General features: G+C 36.6%; 1 protein-coding gene across 2 annotated transcripts in view; it reads left to right on the forward strand.

Moving 5' to 3' along the window:
- sytl2b (synaptotagmin-like 2b) overlaps positions 1 to 22622 on the forward strand; it is a 28206-nt gene extending 5584 nt beyond the window's left edge. Inside the window, exons 3-20 of one of the 2 annotated variants that reach the window (XM_038303383.1) lie at positions 1138 to 1301; positions 1427 to 1535; positions 4889 to 4937; positions 5039 to 5141; positions 5217 to 5643; positions 5721 to 5917; positions 9067 to 11454; positions 14421 to 14534; positions 14625 to 14675; positions 14756 to 14850; positions 14945 to 15058; positions 16453 to 16616; positions 17120 to 17222; positions 17304 to 17465; positions 17610 to 17694; positions 19313 to 19415; positions 19501 to 19706; positions 21653 to 22622. In XM_038303383.1, coding sequence (XP_038159311.1) covers positions 1138 to 1301; positions 1427 to 1535; positions 4889 to 4937; positions 5039 to 5141; positions 5217 to 5643; positions 5721 to 5917; positions 9067 to 11454; positions 14421 to 14534; positions 14625 to 14675; positions 14756 to 14850; positions 14945 to 15058; positions 16453 to 16616; positions 17120 to 17222; positions 17304 to 17465; positions 17610 to 17694; positions 19313 to 19415; positions 19501 to 19706; positions 21653 to 21801 — 4783 coding nt within the window. In that variant the 3' untranslated portion in view covers positions 21802 to 22622. The remainder of the gene's footprint in view (positions 1 to 1137; positions 1302 to 1426; positions 1536 to 4888; positions 4938 to 5038; positions 5142 to 5216; positions 5644 to 5720; positions 5918 to 9066; positions 11455 to 14420; positions 14535 to 14624; positions 14676 to 14755; positions 14851 to 14944; positions 15059 to 16452; positions 16617 to 17119; positions 17223 to 17303; positions 17466 to 17609; positions 17695 to 19312; positions 19416 to 19500; positions 19707 to 21652) is intronic. The other variant, XM_038303384.1, reaches the window with a different exon arrangement.
- Positions 22623 to 22682: the final 60 nt, after the last annotated feature.

Here is a 22682-nt window from a genome sequence, read left to right on the forward strand (position 1 = left end):
GATTGTTACGGAAACAGTAGATTCAGAAGAAAATATCCCTAACAAAACCAGGATTAAAAAAAAATAAATCTACATAGCAAATGATTTACCACTTCCTTTTTTTGTCATCATCAAACAATCGGTTAATATCAAATGAAGATAACCTGAATACATATGAAATGGAGTAAACAAATGATGATTCTGTAGACCTGTAGAGTTAAAGCAATAATTTAAATAGAACCTGTCTGAAAACATGAAGTTTAAAGATTTCATAAAGCAACACATCAGGAACTAGTCAGAAAAAGGATTGTCAGCAAATACAGACTTGACCTTAATTAGTTAATTAACTTTTCTTTCTGAATAACAATAAAAAAAATCCCATAAAAACCTTTTTGGAAGACATTTTAGTTTTAGCTTTTTATTAGCTTCATATTGAAACCTACAGCATAATATATTTTCTAGGTTAACTTTATGAGACAAATAAGCTAATACTTTTGACGGTAAATATATAGTATACCCTGTAGAAATAATAACTTTAAATTATAGTAAAATAACACACTTTTCAGTCAGTTTTAAATGACAAGTAACCAGGAGTTTCATGTTCAAGGTTTTCATGAAGATTTTTGAACTGCTAAGCTACGCTAGTGTTGTTAGCCTGTTTAGTTATATTGTCAAATAACATGTTGATAGTTTAATTTGTAACACATTTCAGTGCTTTTCCATTTGCTGGTGTTTCAGTTGCTCTTCAAACTAGCAGTTTAATGAAGCATGTGGCTGAGTTAGTGTTGGATTAATTACAACTTGTAAGGTACATTTAATACTTATATAATAAGTAATTGTAAATAATTGTAAAATAATCATTGTATGGTAGTTTTGTGCAGTTTTCTTTAATATACCAATTTTTATGATCTTAAAATTGTTTATTTCTTTTATTTAAATATTAAACAGCATCAGTATAAAGCATTTCGTCCTTCAGTTTTTTTTTTTTTTTTTTTGCTTATTACTGTAGCAAACGGAAAAAAAAGATTGGTGTCTTCCATATCTTCACTTTTAATAAGTTTCTTTAAACTTTGTCAGTGGAGGCCAAAGCTAGCACTATTGAATTAAAACTAAAAAAAAAAAAGGTTCCTCGGCTTAATGTTTTTTTTTTTCTGACAGAAAACTGGAGCAAGTTCTGGACAGCGAATCTCAGTCAGATGTGAAGCTGAAGTACCTGTCGGGGGAATGGTTCTATGAGGCCAAGTCTCAAAGACACAGCGATAAAATCCATGGATCAGAGATCATCCTCGCCTCCATGAAGCAAGGAAGAGCAACTAGTTTAGGTGGGCCTCTCTGTTTGCTGTTGACAAAGATTTCACTGATGATTTTTAATCCTAGAGAAACGCCTTTAGCTCATAATTGTGTGCGAACTACATCGTTTTAAATGGTAAACTCTGTTTCTCTGCAGACGGATCTCTTCGAGTTGATAAAACCAAGACGCCCATCAGCCATGGCTCAGATACAGCACCTCCACCGAAACCTGCGAGATACTTTGAATCCTTACAGCAGGAGATAAAGTACACCATCAGTTTGATCCATTTCTTCTAGAAATGTTCCCCTTTCCTTATATCAGCAGCTTTGATGATGATGTTTCAGAATCCTAAAATTTCTCTGTGATTCAGAAACACTCTCTTGCATCTTAAAGACGTTATTTCACTCTGCCTTTAAAGAGTCGGTATCCTGTCAGTGTGCAGACATGCAGTCTTGTGACTCAGCTTATGTAAACATAGGTGGTGCTGCTTGGGAACAGTCTGCTTTATAACCTACTAACAGTGCACTCCAAAATGAACAGATAAATACTTAGAAATGGATTAAACTTTTCACATAAACTAAGTTCTTCAAAATGGGCTTGCTATTATACTTTTTGAAATTATTAATAACAAAAAAATATGCATATTTTCTCATATTTTTTCTGAGCACAACTGAGACTCTTATTAGACGTCTGTGAAACAAAGTTAATATTTGATTTGGCTGGGCTTCTAAACTTTTGTTAAAGGCTGTAAATTCTCTAAGTCCTTGTCAGGTATTTGCATTCTGACAAAGGCTACCGCCACTGTGTACTTTTATAATTTATTACGGCATCACATGAGTTTTAAATTCAGTCATATTAATTCAATTCTACTCCTTTCCTGCCATCTTATCGTACCGGGGTTACTTTATCTCTCTCTTGTTTGGAGTAACTGCACTTCATATAATATTTAATTGGATTAGACAAACAGTTATCTGATATACAATACCTTGCATAGTTTTCATACCACTACAACTTTTTCATGTTTTGTCATCTGAAAGCCATTAACTTCAATCTATCACACAATTTTTTTGATGGACAAAAATGGAGGATAATTATGAAGTGGGAGGAAGCTTCAGTTCAAAAGGCACTGGTACGGTGAGGAAAAGTAAGTAAGTTAGTAAATAAGTATTTGAACACCCTGATGTTTTGCAAGTCTAACCACTTAAGAATCATGGAAGGGTCTGAGATTGTTTTTGCAGATACATGTCCACTGTGAGAGAGACAATCAAAGACAAAAAAAAATCCAGAAATCACATTATATGCTTTTTTAACTATTTATTTGTATGATACAGCTGCAAATAAGTATTTGAACATGCTTTGGGGTGTTTTTCAGCACATGGGACAGGGAGACTACACTGCATTGAAGATGGGTCAAGGCTGGGTCTTCCAACATGACAATGACCCAAAACACACAGCCAGGAAAACCAAGGAGTGGCTCTGGAAGAAGCATATCAAGGTTCTGGCCTGGCCTAGCCAGTCTCCAGACCTAAACCCAATAGAGAATCTTCCGAGGGAGCTTAAAGTCCATGTTTCTTAGCAATAGCGCAGAATCCTGACTGATCTGGAGGAGATCTGTGTGGAGGAGTAGGCCAAAATCTCTCCTGCAGTGTGTGCAAACCTGGTGAAAAACTGCATGAAGGATTTTACCTCTGAAACTGCAAGCAAAGGCTACTGTACTAAATATTAAAATAGATTTTCTCAGTTGTTCAAATGCTTATTTGCAGCTCTAAATCGTACAAAAATAATACAATCATACAATCCTACAAATATAAAATCATATATTGTGATTTCTCGATTTTTTTTATTTTTAGATTGTGTCTCTCGCAGTTGACATGCACCAATGGCTGACAATTTCAGACCCTTCCATGATTCCTAAATGGGAGAACCTGCAAAAATATTTGGGTGTTTTCTTCGCTGTAACTCCTTAGGAACTGCAGAGAACCATAGCTCTATACTAGTGATGGACTGAAATTCATTCAAAGAACAAAAGTACTATGAGCCCTCTAATGCCTCATTGAGAAATATGGTGGTAGCAGTATTATGCTGTGGGGTTTTTTTGTTTTTCCTATCTGCAAGGACAGACAATCTGCTCACAGATGATGGGAAAATAGATAGAGCTAAATATTGGTCAATCCTGGAAAGAAACCTGTTGGAGGCTTGAAAATGTTTATCTACCGGCAGAACAGAAACCTTAAACATACAGCCAGAGCTGCAATCAGGTTGCTTACAACAAAACCTATTTGAATGTTAGGATGGCCCAACAATAGGTAAAGTTTCAGTCTTTTTATATGTAATCCTGGTAGTGACATAATCAAAAATATCTGCACCTGAAGCTGCAGTGAAAAAGTTTCATTTGTAAAAATATTTTGGAAACTATACTTTTTCTGCTTTATATTTCTTGTGTTGGTCTCTCCCATGGAATCCCAGCAGTTAAGTTTGTGTATAGGGAGGGAGCTTTTAGAGACCTGACAGCCTTAGATAACATTCAAAACTGCTTAGAGGCGTCTTAATGATGAAAAATTGGGCGGCTCCTCTATTTGTGCTGCTATTTCCTATGCTGTAAAACCAACTTACACTAGAAGTGTTATTATATCTTAACTTGACTTGCATTCTGAGATGCCTATAGATTCCAAAGCATCAGAGATGTACTTATGTACAATTTTTAGGTATCTATACTTTACTCCATTACTTATTTTTCTTCCTACTTCTGACTTCTACTCTTTACATTTTCACACAAGTATCTCTAATTTCTATTCCTTACATTTTTTAAACAAACGTTACTCTTTACTCTTGGCTTCGGTTTAATGTTTCTAAATATTTATTTCCCGTAATGTGCTCAATCCAATGCAGATAATTGGCTCCATCCACATCTAGTGAAAACTAGTGGGATTGGATGAGTCATAGAATGCAAACACTCATTGGTTAGCTAAAGGAAATCATCAGAAACAAAACAAACATGAATTGTCTATGCCATGCTACAATGTTGGATTCAGAAAAAGAATTTTTAGAAATAGTCAAAAAATTGAGCTTTCAATTCATCTAGTGGCATCTGGCTGTTTTTTTTAAAGATTACTTTATACTTTTAAACTTTAAGTAGTTTTTGGAGCACATACTTTTACATTTTTACTTGAGTAAAGAGGTCAAGTTGATACTTCAACTTTTACCAGAGTGTTTTTAAACTGCAGTATCTATACTTCTACTTAAGTAACAAATGTGTGTACTTTTGACACCACCGCAAAACATCAACCTGAGTTATATCAATGAGTGAGAAATCACAGATCAGAAACAGAGTGTAGGATTGTCCACTCCATTCTGTGTGATAGATTTGTAAGACCACTTAAATTTAAGGCCAGCTTAAGCATTATTACATTTCAAAACCTGTTGATTAAACCAAGCCAATCTCTTAATAAAAGTGTTATAAAAAGTTTTAGAAAAATCTGCAAGTCTAAAGTTTTTAAAAGATGGAGTCTTAAAATGGTATTTTGTAGTTATTGCATATAATATTTTACATGTTTTACTATAAAATCAGCCTTTCATCTAAGAATGTCCCCTTTTAATAAATTATTGATCTTCTTGTAGGGACGCAGAAAAGGAAAATCAATATTCAGCAGTTCGTTCTCCCAGAATGGTAGGTAGTTGTGCTACAAATGTAAAGCCATATTTCTGTTTTACCTTTCTCTCCCTGTGGCACAGCTATTGTAATCTAACAATTCATCCTTTTCCTTCCAGCTCAGGCACAACCCCTTTAATCGTGCCTCTCTAACTGTTGTTGAACCTCCTGAAAATAATCATGATATGACCAACGCTCTGGAACAACACACACCGGAATCAGGTTTGAGCTCATGTTTATAGCAGCATACTTGTAATGGAAGTCACAGCCAAATGTTAACTGCATGTTTCCATCCAGAGGCGATCACTTCTCAGAAGAATCAACCGGCGGGGGGGTCCAGTCAGACGTCAGGGGGCTCCATCACATCAGAAAGCTCCTCCACAGGTTTCAGGCCCATACCAAAGAAGAGGACATTCCTGTCTAGACGCAGCAGCAGTCAGTTACAAAGTAGCAACCAGCAGGGTTTAAACGCTCAGGTAAGGCCTGCTGGGATTGTTCCTGCTCCAAGACGGCGGCGCCAGCAGGGATCCAACAACTCTAACCAGTCCGACCTGAAGATTACAGATGAAAAACCTCAGGAAAGTGTTTATATTCAGGAGATAGATCCTACTCAGACCTCCACAGCAGCAGATAGAAATCAGGAGTCACTGTGTGCTGCATCTCAGGTTCATCCTTTCTCAAGTCTGGAGAGAGACCAGAGAGTTGCTTCTAATACAAGAGATCGGTCAGTAAAAATTTGTAATAAATATATTTAATAAGATCAGTCTACATTTAAAGGTAAAACTCTATGTCCTATTCCAGAACCGCTGCAAACACCAGGACTGATGTGACCTCTGACAGCAAAATGACACAGTGGGCTGGAACACAAGACGACCAAAGGAGCCATCCAGTCGTAAACATTTCACATTTGTCAAGCAGTAACATTCAGGACAGAGACACCAGCAGCAGCCTGGGAACAGGAGGACAACAGGAGGAGATGAGTTTACCTGCAAACACAGGTGAGTTCACTGTTAGTTATGAGATCATTGTTTTTGTGATTCTATCACCTTTAACAAATGATTCAGTTTTCTGTGACTCAAGATATTTATCATATGTTTGATATTTAATGTTTTTGTGACATTTAGTTTACCGTTTAATAGTTTATACTGCCAATTTCTGACCTTGGTCTGCATTTTTAAATTTCAGTAAATATAATCTAAAATTTAAAGCTGTCCTGACTTCTATATTGTTTAAGCCAGTGGTTTTCAAAGTCAGTCCGCATGGCCCACTGTCCTGCATGTTTGAGGTATTTCCCAACCTCCACACACCTGACTTAAATAAATGGATGATTGATAGGACTCTGAAGTCCTTGCTGTGGAGATAATAAAATAATTTGATGGAGGTGTGTTGGAGCAGAGAAGCTTCTAAATCTGCAGGAAAGAGGTCCAACTATCAAAATAAAATAAAAAAACACAGGTTTAAGCATCTACTTGTTTACAGATGCAGTTTGTTTTTGATTTTTTTTTTTTATAAAAGAAAAAACTATCAAAAAATGAATAAATGATGATTTCATTTATTTTGGCATAAAAGCGATCTAAAGCAAACAGTTATCACCACCCTTTGCACCGTAATGAATTCTTTTTTGTTTTTTTAAAAGCTGAATTCAGACGTCTTTGATGCACCTAGGTCCGATTATTGCTTTATCAGTAAAATCACAAAATCACCTAAATAGAACTGGCTTGAAGGTAAAAGATCTGAAGAATCCACAAATTAAAATACCATAAAACAGAGATTAACTCTTCCACGAACGCTAATAACATAAACTACTTATTCAGGGCGTTACAAAAGATAGGTATATGATAAACATATAATAGCCAAAGAATTGGGACATCTAGAACTTTGTAGCAGCTGTTGTTGTTTAAAGGGCTTTATAACAAAATTGAGTTGAGTTAACTTAACCAGTCAAAGGCAGCTCTAAGCAAATGGGTTTTTAACTTTGAATTAAAATAACTCAGGCTTTCAGCATGTTTACAGTCTTCTGTCAGTTTGCTCCTGACAAGTGGTGCCTAGGAACTAAATGCTCCATGTTTGGTTCTAGTTCTGGGTGTAAAGTAGACTGGAAATAGAAGACCTGAGTGGTCTAGGTGAAAACAAATCTGTTATGTATTGAGGTGCAAATCCATTCAGTGATTTATAGACCAGTGATTCCCAACCAGGGGTACTCGTACCTCTAGGGGTCTGCAAGTGCATTGCAAGGGTTTCATAGAAATATTTTATTTCTTAGGTAAGAAACTAAAATAGGGCTGGGATCTGTTTTTCTTTCTGAGGACTAAATTGAAAAATTAAACAAGCTTTTATTAACCAAAAAGTAAGTTTTTCTTTGTTTTTGTTTGAGTTCACCTTCAGATTTGACATACATCCAGACCAAGCTGAGAAACAGACTGGATATAGAGAACAACCTGGTATCAACTGTTTTTCACACTGAGCTTTTGAAGCTTATCAAAGCAGCTCAGGTGTCTTGATGAAAACTAATTAAGTCAATCTGACTATAATTTTTGTTCCCAATTCAAGCATTCATTTTTCTGCCACGCTTATCCCAAGCGGGGTCGTGAGGGGTGCTGGTGCCTATTTCCAGCTGTCTATGGGTGAGAGGCGGGGTACACCCTGGACAGGTTGCCAGTCCATCTCAATTCATCAAGTTTAATTGGGATTATAAGGGAGTTACTCAGAGGAGCTCCCGATTTATAGATACAGGTTTATAAGATTAATTTATTTTGTATTTATTTTGATTCCTTACTAACTTCCTGGGAACATATTAATTTTGTTTTTTTATTTGTGATGGAAAGAAATGCCTAAGAATTAAATGCTCAAATTAAAGGATTTAGAAAATAGTTTTTATTTTATAACCAGTTATTGTACATTCCACTTTGGGAAAATCATCAATACTTTTGACTGAAAATGTACTCATGGTAAGACAAAATTTACAAAGGGGTACAAATGTCAAAAAAGGTTGGGAAACACTGGATTAACAGAAGGAATTTATACTCTATTCTCTTAGCCAGTGGAAGTACTTAAGAACCAGGCTGATGTGTTCTACTGTCTTAGTTCTAGTGAGAACACAGGCAGCAGCGTTTTGGATCCATCACAAAATCTGCCCATGTCTATCGCTTTTTCATTCCCCAGATAAACACAATAACATTTTTGCAATGTGATATTTTCCAACTGAATGAACATGATCAAACTTAAGCAAATAAAAATTGTTAATACATTTTAAGGTGTAACACATCAAGAGACATAAGTCAGATACATTGATTTAAATCATAGTATCTATTTCTCCATGCATTTCCTAAAGAATATTTAAAGATAAAGCTGAAACTACTGAAGACCTAAAATTCCAGCAGGTGTCAAAAATTATAATTAATAATTTTTTGGTATGCAAACAAATTGCACTCAAAATATCAGTCATTATTCTGTTACCTAATGAATTTATGGATAGACTATTGGTTGGGTTTATTATGAGACAGACAAGTCTTTAGTGCATTTCGGCTTTTTGAGCTTTAATTGCATTTGGAGGAAAATTGATACCATGTGCTATGAGTGAGAGATAAAAAGGACTATCCGGGTGATTTAGGCTTTGGCGATGGGAACATGAGAGAAAGATAGTTAAATATTTTAGAGCAACATATTGTGCCATCTGGGCAGATTTTACATGCATTTTTTAGTGAGACAATGAAAAGCCCCTTTCAATATACATGGCCAAGAAATGGCTACAGAAGAAAGTGGCTTGATGCATCAGTTCCTGACATGATTCATGTTAAAACCATGAACCAGTATTGTTTCCCACCCTCAGTTTTTGAAAGAAAATCAAAATATGTGAAAGCCATAGACATACTGCATAGTGTTGAATGATTTAAAGGCCTAAGGATAAAAAGGTAGATCCTCATTTAGGTAATGGAAAATATAAACTCAAAGTAGATAGATAGATAGATAGATAGATAGATAGATAGATAGATAGATAGATAGATAGATAGATAGATAGATAGATAGATAGATAGATAGATAGATAGATCAGTTTTTGTTGCTGAAAAATGTAATAAATCAAACTACATGTCTAAGAAATATAGAAATGTATTTGATTATTTGTGCTTTTTGCTTTTTCCTTTGTCAGATCCAGTCCCTCCTTTGTTGTACAATCTCCACTTCATTGACACATCCAGCCAGCAAGCTCAGAAGTCTAATCAGATAAACAATTTCAAATTGTCCGCCCAGACAGCGAGCCCCACTGGTGAAGAGGAAGACTCCATCGCAAAGGTCCTTGACTGGTTCAACCGCAGCACTGACAGCAACGACTGGCTGAACTCCAAAGACACTCAAAAGTCCACCAAGAGATTTGATAAACAAATATATGTGAAAAAATCAGGAGAGGAAGAGTTGTTTCAAAAAGGTGAAAGAGAGGGGGATAGCTCTGAAATGAAACGGAACCCATTGCATATAAACACCACTGAAGACAACAGAAAAGGAAGCAATTATATGTTTGATAATCAAGATCTTGATTATCACAGCATTAGAGATGTTTGTGATGAAAGCCAAACAATGAACATTTCTCATTTGAAATCCTTTTGGGAAAAAAGCAACTCAGGCCGTAAGGTACTTATCAGCCAAACTGTGACACCTTGTGAAAAAGCAGAAGTAAACCCTGCAGAGGTTTTTGCAAATAAAGAGTCTAATATACACTTTATTCCGGAAAAGTACAGTGAACATGAGATGTATAATAAGTGCACCCTAAATCCAAGTGAAGAAAGAGATCAACAGCCAGTGAACAGCCACAAAATACTAACGGCAGACCACGTTACCTCGGAGGCACAAGAAAAATACAAAAACAACTCATCTCATTCAAAGTTATCATCCAGTCTTCAAACTGCCAATAGAAGAACTTTGGATGGGGAAGCTTTATGTATAACTAGAATAAACGCAACAGAGAGGGCAGTTATAGATCAAGAGTTCCAGAATGAACCTGTGCTCAAATCAAAGCTACAAGCCGACAGAATTTCAGGATCTAAAGAAACTTTACTTCAAGACCCTTTTTCAAAGACCGCCCCTACCTCTCAGCTGAATGCAGAACCCCCAGTAAGGATTGGCTTTGATCCAGAAATGCTGGGTTTGTCCAGAAATGGTTTATTCATGTGTGAGAGTGAAGAGAACCTCACAACAAAAGCCAAACTTTACCAAGACTTGGATGATGACGTGAAGAACAGAGATATTGAGGATAGAAATTTGCACTCAGGCTTGTCCCCCAAAAGAAAAGAAGATACAGCTAATAAGGACAGAACCAGCAGTTCATATTCAAATAGGCAGCCGTCACAACACCAAGAAAGCACAGCAGAGAGAATAAAGCAGCTGAAATCCTTCTGGGAGCAAGAGCTTAATAAGCCAATATTTTACACTGGTAAACCTAAAACTCCCGGAGAGGGAAAAGTCTCTCGCAGAGGAAATCAGGGAAAACTGACTAAAAGATTCACAAAGTCAGAGTTTGATTTGAGATCAATTGGAAACGATTCAGGAAGCGACGAAGACGGCAGTAACAAGAACGACCTACCTTTGAATCAGAGGTTAGATAAGATGAATCCAAGTCTTGGAACCAGTCGCGCCCAGTTTAACTTTTTACGGGATTTCTGGGATGAGGCTACCTCTGACTCCAGGGTGTCGTTAACCTTTGATAAACCCAAAAGCCCCAAAAAGAAAGAGCCCCTTTGTTCTCAGCTTTCATCCCAGGAGTTAAAGTTCTCAGATCCAGAGATTTGTCGCATAAATCCTATTCATGAGAAAACAAGAGGAGCCATCATGATGTCGTCTCCTTCTCCTCAGAGCCGGTCAAAGTCTTCACACGATAAACAGACAGGATCTGGTTCAAAGTTACAGAGTGACAACAAAAGTAACTTGCCTCTTTACCAGCCAACTGAGTCAGGGCAGCCAAAACAGACTAAAAGGAGCACAAAGGACTTCAGTAGAGAAGAGAAGTCCACAAAGCTACAAAGCAGTGCATCTAAAGAGATTCGATCTCCAAAAATCAGAAAAGATAGCTTCAGCATTTCCAGCAGTCGTGGAAGTTCTCTGCGCCGGGCAACAAGCATGTTTGCACTGAGTGTAGAGGAAGAAAAAGATCCAAACAAACTTAGAATAGACATAAGCCCCTTGCGGTCTCAGAGCAGAAAGCACAAGCAGCTGGAACCAGAGTTTGTGATTCCTCGAGCGCGGGCTTTTGTTCCAACAGACTACCGACACTATCTGGGAATGACTGACAAGACCAGCGTTCACACCACGCTCGCACCAGCATTAAACAATGAGGGCCCAGACGTCAAGTCTGCGTACGGTCTTGATCTGAGCGGACCAGTAAGAGCCAGCACTCCGATAGCCTCAGAGGAGCGCCATGCCAGGAAGACAAACAAGCCAAGCCAGCGGCCAGTGTGGGCAAACCACAGCAGCTCAGACACGGGCCCAGAGTCTTCGGTCAGCAGCACATCAGAAACGTGGTCAAACGCCAGGAACGGTTCAAATCGTAAGAAGTAATTTTAGATTTTCTCACATGTATTCCAAATGGCATTACCCTTTAGATGAATCTAAGCTTTGCATTACTTGGTTTTTGGGATGTTGGATATTATCCATGCAGGATATTTAGCTGTTTCTTGAAAAGCTTCATGACTGCAAAACAAAGTCCATTCAACCATGATCCCTTTCTAAATATTCAGTCATAACTGAGTAAAGCATTTAGCAAAGTTTCCACAAAAAAAAGTGCAAACTGCTAAAGTGCAAAGTACAATTAATTTAGGAAAGAGGCTAGTAGGTACTGGCTTCTATAAAATACAAGATTTTTTTTAGTTCAAGGATTTCTAACAGTAGGGATTTAGGTTCCTCTGTGGGAGCTGTGTATCTGAAATCCCTGTTTTTTATATGAACAACATGAAAGAACTTTATTTAAATGCCTTTAGTGTTATATTGAAATTCCATATTATATGTAAAAACAGTCAAAACAGTTAAACTGAGGATAAAACTTAAACACTAAAGGTTTACATAGAAAAATCTAATTTTTTACACAACCCTTATGCAAAAACGCTGCAAAAGCAAAATGAGTGACGGTCAAAATATATACCTTTAACTCTGATTTATATAAATTACATCAGTTTTGTATAAATGTGTTGCTGAATTCAAATCATATGAGCATCAGATAAGAACAGCTGGGGAATGGTTGCAATTTCATGCACTATGAAGAAAAATCTAATGTTGTTTATTTTCAAAAATATTATCTGCCCTAACAAGTTCAACAACAAAATTTGTTTGATTTAAGGTCAGTTAAACAACAAGAAAAAAACAAAACCCTTCAACTTGGGTATTGTTATCATAAACTGTTAGAATAAAAAAAAGTAGTTTACCGTGTTCATTGAACAAATTTTGATATTTAAAATATTCTCTTTATCTGAGTCTACTGACAAATATTAATCCTAATAACTTCAGTTCTCTGTGTCTGTATCTGTTTTCTTCTGTTACATAAAGGGTACAGTGAAATTTTATTTTTATAAGATGAGCCATTATGCTACAATGTATATGTATTATAAAACACAATTAAATGTAATCTTTTATTTGACTGTTAATAATTCATTAAGCATTCTGTTCTTCATTCAGGTTCTTGCTCATCAAGTACCCACATTACTCAGGCACAAAGCACGCAAAGTAAATTATTAACCTAAGCATTGTGCTTCCCTTGGGCCCGTTTTTCCCCCCTTTTTTTAAAGACAGAGAAAAAACGAAAATCTAATGCAGTCTGTCCATATCCAAAGTGTAAAATTTGTCCTACCTGCTTTGCTTTTTTTTTTAAAGCACAAGCCTCTGGTTTGCCATACTGGGTACAGTAGCTACACATGCAGGAACTGAGCAGATCATTAGAGAAAAGGAGTCTAAAGTGGAAGAAAAAAGTCACTTAAAGGATTTAACCACATCCAACTATAGCTGGGAACTGGTAAAGAAACAAACTGATGTTTTCAAAATTTACACATTTCTTCTTTTTGTCACCTTAGGTTCTCTGCAATTGGCTCTTTATTTTTACATGTTTCATTGTCATTTTCTGAGTGATATTATCCATTTTTCATCTTTCCATGAAAGCAGCTCAGAATACAATGTTTCTGTGGAATGATAACAATTTCATTCTCCCACTAATCTTAGCTTGACTTCTTTCAGTTCAGAGGGGAAAAAAATTAAGGAACCATATGACCACTTACTGAAACACGCGATGCTGTCTGTGTGCAAATCACATGCATCTTTGGCAGAGAGCAATAAGCTTTCAGAGGCTGAGACTGATTACATTAAATACAGGAGAGATGTAAGCTAATCTGATTGTTGTTTTGCGGGTAAAGATTTTTTAAAGGTCTTCCTTCATGAGGGGAAAAATCATCCTCAGTATCTCTATTTGAGTTTCTGTTTATTCTTGCTCAAAGCTGCTTACATTTACATGTTTACATTTAGCTATTTTTTCCTGTTTCAAACATTTCAGAACAGTAGGTTCACTATTGACTAATGCTTCTCCAACCAATAAACATTACATCTATGCACACTTAAAAACATAATTTAGAGTGTAAAAATGTTGAAAATGACAAATCAAGTGAGAATGTTTTTTTATGTTAAAGAATGTATTAGTAATATGTGACTTTTAACAGGTGAAAATAAATCTTTAAGAGTAAACAAAGTCATTTTTATGGAGGTATGCAGCTTTTCATACATAAACAGATCCAACAGTATCATTGACATTATACCTGTGTGGTAACCAGGGTTTGCAGAGTTAAAAACCTTTGTAAACAGAGCATGTTTTTTTGTGGTCAGCTTGTGTTTAGCATGTGGGCCAGGCAGTATCTGGTCCTGGCTGTGCTGGATGCACACAAATGTCACCATTCTCTAATTCAAAAATCGTGAAATGCATTTACACATTGTTTAAAATGTTTAGCTCTCCTTAGCCAAACTCCTAGTGCTTCACTTCTGGGTGATAACGTGGGGGATTTTATTTTTATGGAGCAAAATATGCATATTACCTCTAGGCAGATAATCTATATTTTATGAAAAACATAATGCAAATGTTAAATACCAGAGATTACTGCTGGATTTTAATTAGTTAATGTTAAAGCAGTTTACAAGCTCATTTAAAATCTGAAACATTTTTATATTATTTTGTTACTGTCTTTTTTAGATATATAGATAAAAAAAGGCTGTTAATTGTTCCTAAATCTAATAATTAAAATTTTATTTGGGTCAAAAACTATTTGGACAAGACCATTGATAATGCAGCTTTGTGCTATGACATTAATGAAGGATTTTTCCCTTTTTAATTAAAGCACTTTAAATAATTAAGGGGTTTATTGAACTGGCTATATGATAATCTACATATTATTTTGTTTATATTTAAGCATCTGTTTAATTGTTTTTCTATAAACGAGAACAGAGCTGTTGATCACGATTATAGCCTTATCTTCTGTAATGAAGGGGGGAATGAGGAAGACGAGCAAAATCCAGTGAGAAAGGCACTGCGGCGAGCAGAGGCACGGCCTAAAAATCTTGCTAAAAGCATGGAGGACATCACTGCGTCTGTAGCACCACGTGAGCACGGCATACACTATTGAACTTTTTAATGTTTCAGTAGAAATCATTCTCTGTTCACCGTTATTATTGTTTTTCTGTTCTTGAAAGGGCAAGACAGAAGAACGGAGCTAGCCGATGATCAGTGGCGCAGCAGTGAAGGTAAAAGCAGACCAGCACTTCTTCATCATGGATAATCGGCATACATATTGTAAATATACTAAAGGATTACGACCCCACAGTTTCAGCCATCTCTTCGCCTTCCTCATCATCTTTTTCGGATCCGGACCACTTAAAGAAGATGAGCAAGTCTGTTCCCTCGTTCTTACAGAAGGAGGTAAAACTTTCCCCGCCACCTTTAGTCTAGAAGCACAAACCACGTATTGCCTCCAAGTGCACAGAGCTTTCTTTGCATACTGTCTGTGTTTCAGGACCATAGCACTGACTCTGACTCCTTTGAGCGTAGTAGCCCTCTGGACAGACTAACAGCAGGCAGCTCAGGGACTCTTCTGAGCAGCTCCTCTGGCATGACGTCTGTGTCTTCTGTACGTTAACACACAACTGCATGGACAGCTGATGTATTAACATCCTGAGTAATCACTGCTCCTTTAAACCATCCCTTCTATAACTCCTCCATTGTAGAAGCTTGCTTGGTCAGAACTTCCTTTTAAAATGTCTGCTGCTACCACCTGTTTACTAAAACCTAGCAGGAGTATTTTTGAGGTAGGATCAATCTTGAACCTGGGTGTTCAGGTTGTAGCTTCACTGCCTTATAAGCTGAACGTTCATCTTTAGTTTTATCCATCTGGATCACCTTTTCTCACATGTTTGCTGTTTTCTCTTCATGGCTTAAAAAAATAATCTTTGCTAGAAATCAGGAATGTTTTGTTTTCTTGTGCTTCAGGGTTTTGTTTCTTTGTGCTACAACATGTACTCCATCTTTTGCTCTGTCCTTTTCCTTCATTAGGCCACAGACAATTTTTTAACAAACAGGAAATGGATCAAGTACATTTTTTTTTCCAGTGGCAGCTTGACAATTTCCTATCTTTTTAAACCTAAACAACACAATCACGTGATACATGTAACACTTGATGAATAATGCTTTTTTAAAGGCTTTCTTTTGGTTATAGAGAAATTCACTTCAATTTAATTATTATTATATAGCGCCAGTTCACAACATACAGTATGTCATCTCATTTTACAGACAGTTCAGTTGATTCCTACAGTCAGATTGGTTCAAAGTTTTTCTATCTAAGCTGATTGCATCAAGTCATTGACTTTGCATTTTGCACTTTGGATTGGCTCCTCCCGGTTGAGCATGTAGCGACAGTAGTTTGTTTGCATTGTGTTGTTAACTCCACTGCAATCCCTCACACCCAACATGTATACAGTGACAGTGGAGAGGAAGAAACCTCAAGCAGAACCAGACTTAGTATGAACGGCCATCTGCCGAGGTCACCTGGGCGTTCAAGGAGAGGGAAGCAGACATACAAGAGGAAGATAGAAGCACTGATTTATAAATACTTTCAAAGTTGGAAGATATAGCGGTAAACTAGCTCCACGGCTGGCTCTGTCTAGGAAAGAGACACTTAAGCAGATTAGCTATGAGTTGGTTTTCATGTCAAAAGGGATAAAAGAGAGATCATACAGTTAGTAACAGTAAAAGCTGAGCCAGTAGCTCTAGGAGAGAAACAGGACTACGCACTGAAAAGAACAACCAACTTCATCATCTATAATTTTAGCTGTTGATTGCAGCAGTCCTACATTTTTAGTAGAAACAAAGATGGTAAAAGTGATAAATACAAAGGACAACTGGGCAATCGTCCTGCATGCCAAAACCTGTGTTTACACAACTTCAGTTGTTGATGCGTACACAACCTGATTGATCAAGCTATAATTCTATCTTTGTAGTGTAATGTTTTTGTTTCTGTTATCTCAGCTGAGCGGAAGTGTGATGACCATGTACAGTGGAGATTTTGTCGAGGTTCAGGGAACCATCCAGTTTTCCATCAACTACGTCCAAAGGCTCCGGGAGTTTCACATCTTTGTAGCTGAGTGCCGCGACCTGGCTGCCGTGGACCCAAAGAGGAACCGCTCTGATCCGTCAGTTCAAAACTTCCTCATTCTAATCATTTTTTTGTTAGAACTGTGTTATAACATGAACACTAGCAACAATTTATAAACAGTAGAATGGATTTAGATATGATGGAACAACAGAGTGCCTAAACTGTTAAAGAAATACTTCATAATTAACTAATACTTGATTGAAATATTCATATTATTTAACTTTAATATATTATTTGGAAATCTGACAATTTGTTGTCATCTCACTAAATTCAACAACACAAACCTTAATTAAGGAAAACCTCGTTAAAGAGATAAAACTAACTCTAAGAAAGGAAATAATTTAGATAAGATAATGCCAATTTGTAGCCTAGATTTTCTTTATTCTAGTTGAAAAATTGTTTTTTGCATTAAAATGTTTGCAAACTTTAGAAATTAGATTCATAAAAACAATCTTGTCGAAGATTCTTTTGATGTCTCTTTGAAAAAAATGCCCCCAATAAATAAATAAATACATAATAATTTCTGTTTTTTTATTTAAGGTATGTAAAAAGTTACCTGGTTCCTGACAAATCCAATCTTGGAAAGAGGAAAACATCAGTAAAGAAAAAAACACTAAACCCTACATTCAATGAGATTCTCCGGGTAAGAACGTGGATTCAGACCCAGAGGTTTTTCCCACACTAATACTCTGCCAGCTGAAAACAAAATCTCCTGTCCTTACAGTATCGTGTTCGCATGGAGTACCTCCGAACCCAGACGCTCATTCTCTCTGTCTGGCATCACGACACCTTTGGCAAGAACAGCTTCCTGGGTGAGGTGGATGTGGACCTCTCCAAGTGGGACTTTGACCACACCCAGATGAATTACTTAACGCTGAAGGCTAGGGTAAACACACACAGACAAACACAGTCATACAAAAGCTGCCCTACTTGTTTTCCCATCAAATAACAGAGGTTTACCTTTTTGTCCAGGGTGTATCCATCGCCATCAGTCCTACTTGCTGCTGATATCACGTTTCCTCTTTTTCAGACACTACCTTCTGCTGCACCATTGAATGGGCGAGGAGAGATGAGACTTGCGATACGCTATTTGCCACAAGTCACCCACAGTGAAGGTCTGCTAACAGTCATCCTGTCATGATGGGTTTCAAATATTTTGCCCACATGCAAATACAACTCAGAGGCAGGGGAAACGTTTAACAGTTTATTGAGATAATGACAATCAGAGGGACATAAACCAAGGATTCTAGGATTGGGTAATATCCAGCGGTCAGGTGAACCGGAACCGGAAACTAGTAGATGACTTGTGGTAGCTCCTTGGTTCCTGTTTGTGGGGATGAATCAGATAAGAAGATAACTTTCTGGAGGGCGGACAGGCAGACTTGTAGAGGTCCTGAGGAGAAAACTGTCGATGAGTTTTCCTGAAGTGGACTGCAAACTGAAGTGGTGGATGTTTTCCTTAGTCTCAGAGAGACGCATAGATTCCTTTCAAGGCTTGAAGGACCAGGTTTATCCAGTTGATCAGGAAATAATCCCAATACTGGCAAACACTCTGGCCTCAAAGTGGTGACAGTCCGCTGCTCATATACTCCTCTGGTAATGACCAAACAAGCCGCAGGTGTGGGTGGTAACCAGGAAAAGGCCCTCCAGGCCAACAGGGGAAAAAGGGCACCATCTAGTGGATAGATGGAGACACTAAAAGAAAACACAAAACATCTCCCACAAACAGAAACCCTAAAACATCATCTGTTGTTCTTGTTTGTTTATTTTTAATTAATCATGTATTTTTTTTTTAAAAATCGTATGAAAGAGTGCCATCATAAAGGCCAGCAGGGAAAAGAGAAGGCCTTGTTAAGTCTTTTGTCCATTTTACATAACTTGGAAAAAGAAACAAACACAGACATTAAGACATTCTATATTTTGTCACTTGTTTAGTTTTGTTTATTGGGTTGGATTATCAGAATTTAAAAAAAGGAACACTGACAATTAAATTAGTGTATATTTCAACAGAAGTTGGCCTGAGTATTGTTTGGGAGAATGGAACACAGTCTTAACCCTCTATTCCTTTATTTTCATGCTGGTCACCAGCTTGTACACAATGCTGTGGGATAATATCCCATTTTTCTACCATCATGTGTTGCAAATCATTATCTGCAAAGATTCCAAGTACACGTGCAAGAAGTGGATATGTTGCGGGTGATCTACAAAGATCGCCGCGAAAGTGTTAAGGGGATCAAAAAGGATAAATTCCACACATTAATATGATAGGATTTGGTGACACTGACTGTTTGAGAGACGCAGGGAAAGAAAGATGAGGTTCTAAGCCATAAACTTGGAGGTGATAATGAAAATAAATATCCAAATTTTAACAACGATAATGCTAAATATTATTGTGGGTAATTTTTCCACATAGATAGTCAGAAATGCCTATAGTAGGACAGTAATTTAACAGTAACAGTAAGTTGGTTCTAAGATGTTTTGACTCATGCAAATATAAAAGTCAAATTTTTCAGATTTTCTTGTTCAACAATATTTTAAACCTGTTATTACTTGTTTTGTTTTAGTTCATAATGGAGACTCCCAATAGAGGACATTTTGGTTAGAATGTGAAAAAGGATAATTAGAAATTAACCATTGATTTATATTGTGTTATATTTTTGCAAGTCTTTGACACTCTCCAAGATTTTTTGTGTGTGATCTCAGCTTCGTAAACAGATTTTGCTTTGTTTAAAGGTTCGGCAAAAGAAGTTTCCAGCACTGGAGAGATTCACATTTGGGTAAAAGAATGTAAAAACTTGCCTTTAATCAGAGCCACGATTGATCCTTACGTTAAATGGTATATAACAGAAAATTAATCTAAAATATGATCAACATTTTACGCCTGATGTCACAATATACTTTTGCTTCTTCTTAATTTCAAGTTTTGTGCTGCCGGACACAAGCAGAAAAGGCCGGCAGAAGACCCGTGTTCTGCGGAGAACTGCTGAGCCGGTCTTTAACCACACCATGGTCTATGATGGCATCAGTGAGGCGGATCTTATGGAGGCTTGTGTGGAGCTCACTGTATGGGACAGAGACCGGCTCGCAAGCAACCTGCTGGGGGGGCTTAGGCTCGGATCAGGAACAGGTAACTATGGAGGAAGTTTCTATAGCAGCTGTCAGATTTCACAGTGTGATTCCACAATCACATTAGACTGTAGCATCATCATTTTTTAAGTGTATTTCAAGATGTCATGATCAGTGGATATTCAGGCTTCAAAAGGCTTTTCAAGGTTTTTCTTATTATCATTGGCTGCTTCACTCTTTACTATTTGCTGTGCAATTTAGGTACTGGTTATGGCAGCATACTCCACAGTTTTAACTTATAAATGAGGTAAATTGAAATTTATAGGATTAAATAAGTGTCAGGTTGATAATCCCCTGCAGATGAAATTTGTGTTTTTCTTGAAGTAAAGAAAAATTTGTCAAATTTGTCCTCCTTTTGTTGATTATCTAATCTATGCTAGTTTTCTTCCGGCTAAAAGTTTGTTTGTGCTAAAATGCATTTTAAGTATCTTTTTTCATGAATTCAGCTTAAGAAGAAGAATTAAGTTTAGTTCTTATGACATTCTAACATCAGCAAAGTGCCATAAAAAAATCTAACTTTAAATAAGTTAGGTTACATATAAGCACAACCCTACTTCATATCTTAAGCTTAAAATGTTTTTCTATTTACTTAATAGGTAAAATTCTCGGTCAGTTAAACAGAAGGTTCCATGGTGGCACAACCTTTCAATAAGAAGGTTATGCACTGGTTCTCTCCAGGTGCCCCACACTGTAAAAAATTTAAATCTAAATAAGTCATAAAAATAAATAAGTGCATTTGTTCTTGAATAGAGGAGGTAAGTGAGACACTTTGCCAAAGGAACAAGACAATTTATATTTAGAATAAGAAAAAATGAATTGCATTGTCTTATTTCAAGTGCATTATCTGATTATCTTATTTTAAGAGTAAAAATGCTCATTCCATTGTCAAATCATCTTATTTACCTGCTCAAGTTAAGCATAAATACACTTAGAAGCTGATAGAAAGGATGGATGCATGTAGTTTAAAGGATTAGGTTAAAGTCTAAATAACTAAAGGTAATTTCTTAAGACAAAGGCCAATTATTTGCCAAAGTCTTGATTTATTTTTTTACAAAACATTACCTTTAACTCCTGAAATGGAAAGTATAAATACAATGACAGTATAATAGAAATTAATTTATCAAAACATTTTAATGTAATGTTTTCCAATAAAAGCATTTATTTATTTCAGAAATATGATACGTGAATTTCTACACCTTAGGCTGAGCTCATGTTTATATCTGTGCCATCTTAACTTTCTGTCTTGTAACAATTTTTCATCACTCTGTTTATTTTTGCCTTTGATTTTTTTTATCTTGAACATATTCATTCTATCTGTTTGATAGTCAATTTGCAACATATTTAGAATACCATCCATCCATCCATCCATACATACATCCAGCAATCCTGTCCTTTCGGTCATTACGGTCCTGGTGCATGTTGGTCTTGCTCATATTTATAATACCTTACACATCCATCCATCCATTTTCTGACACTCTTAATCCCAAGTGGGGTCGCGAGGGGTGCTGGTGTATATCTCCAGCTCTCTACGGGCGAGAGGCGGGGTACACCCTGGACAGGTTGGCAGTACCTTACACATTACTTGTATTTTTTCCTGACATACTTTGATAATTTTACACATTTTAGTAAATGGAATATTAAGACACTAAATTTAATCACTTTTACTAACTGGGCACCACTAGAAATATGAATAACCTTTCATTAAGGCCCATGACAAAGGTCTGAAGTTTTGAATTATCTGAAGGTTTGAATTATCTGAAGGTTTGAATTATCTTGCAAAATCTTGTTTAATGAATGGACGTGCTATCCACAAAAGAAAGACATTTATTGCATTATATGACACAAGTGAAGCCTTAAAATGGATGCACCAGTGTCTGAATCCAGATTTTAATAGAGAAAAAATCTGGTTAGTTTCTCGTTACTGATTGTTTCTATCTCTCTGTGCAGGAAGGAGCTATGGAGCATTGGTGGAATGGATGGATTCTGGTCCCTATGAGGTGGCGCTGTGGGACCACATGATGGCTTCTCCCAGTGAATGGGTGGAGGATGTGCTGCCGCTAAGAATCTTAAACTCTGCTAGAACAGCTCTCAAATAACTGCACCCAACGGCAAGAGGAAGTATTTATTTCTACTGATAAAAATATGGTTAAGTTATTCTTTTAAACGATGTTTGAATTGTTGGAGTATAAGATGCAGGAAATAAGAGCATTCATTACCCGTCCTAATATTCTGAAGTAAGAGTTGAATGGAAATTAGAAGCAAACATCTATGGCAAATGAGTGATAAAAACTGATATGGACACTGTTGTTGAGTTTTCAGTGACTTGATGAAGAGTTTTTTCGCTGAAAGTCAAAAATGGTCAAAAATGGTCAAATATGACCTAATTAAAACACACTGACATTTAAAGCTTGTAATTGGACTGCTTAACTTTGTGAAATCTGTTACACTTATCTTTGTATGCAAAGGCATATTCACGATTTTCCTTCTAAGTATCTGATGAGGTGGCTCTTCTGCAGGATGATGCTCATATTTCAGGTGTCAGTGTGCAGCCTTAACCTCTACAGCCACGACCTTCTGTTTGATATCTCTGAAATGCTTATTTGCCTCGTTTATATTTACATATGTCTTCTATATGTATGACTCAACCAAGTCCCTGATATTGTCTCTCCAGATTGCATTTTTAAGTGCTGCAGCCCCTGATAAAGACACCAAAAGATGTTATCCTTTAGTTGAATCCATATAAATATAATCTAATTTTTATCAAAAATTATTCATGTTTCTGACCAACAACTAATCTACAAAATGTATCTTTGATATGAGCTGCTGGTAAGAAAAGACCTTGTGACTTCATTTGAAATCAAATGAGTTAAGTTTATGTTATTTTTTAATAAAATACTCTATGTTATGTGTTCACAAATCAGTGTTATTCTTAAGATTCCAGCGTTGTTTTTTTTTTGTTACATTTATATTTTTGAAA

This window comes from Cyprinodon tularosa, unplaced genomic scaffold, assembly GCF_016077235.1.
Source record: "Cyprinodon tularosa strain WSP-4 unplaced genomic scaffold, ASM1607723v1 ctg51, whole genome shotgun sequence".
NCBI lineage: Eukaryota > Metazoa > Chordata > Actinopteri > Cyprinodontiformes > Cyprinodontidae > Cyprinodon > Cyprinodon tularosa.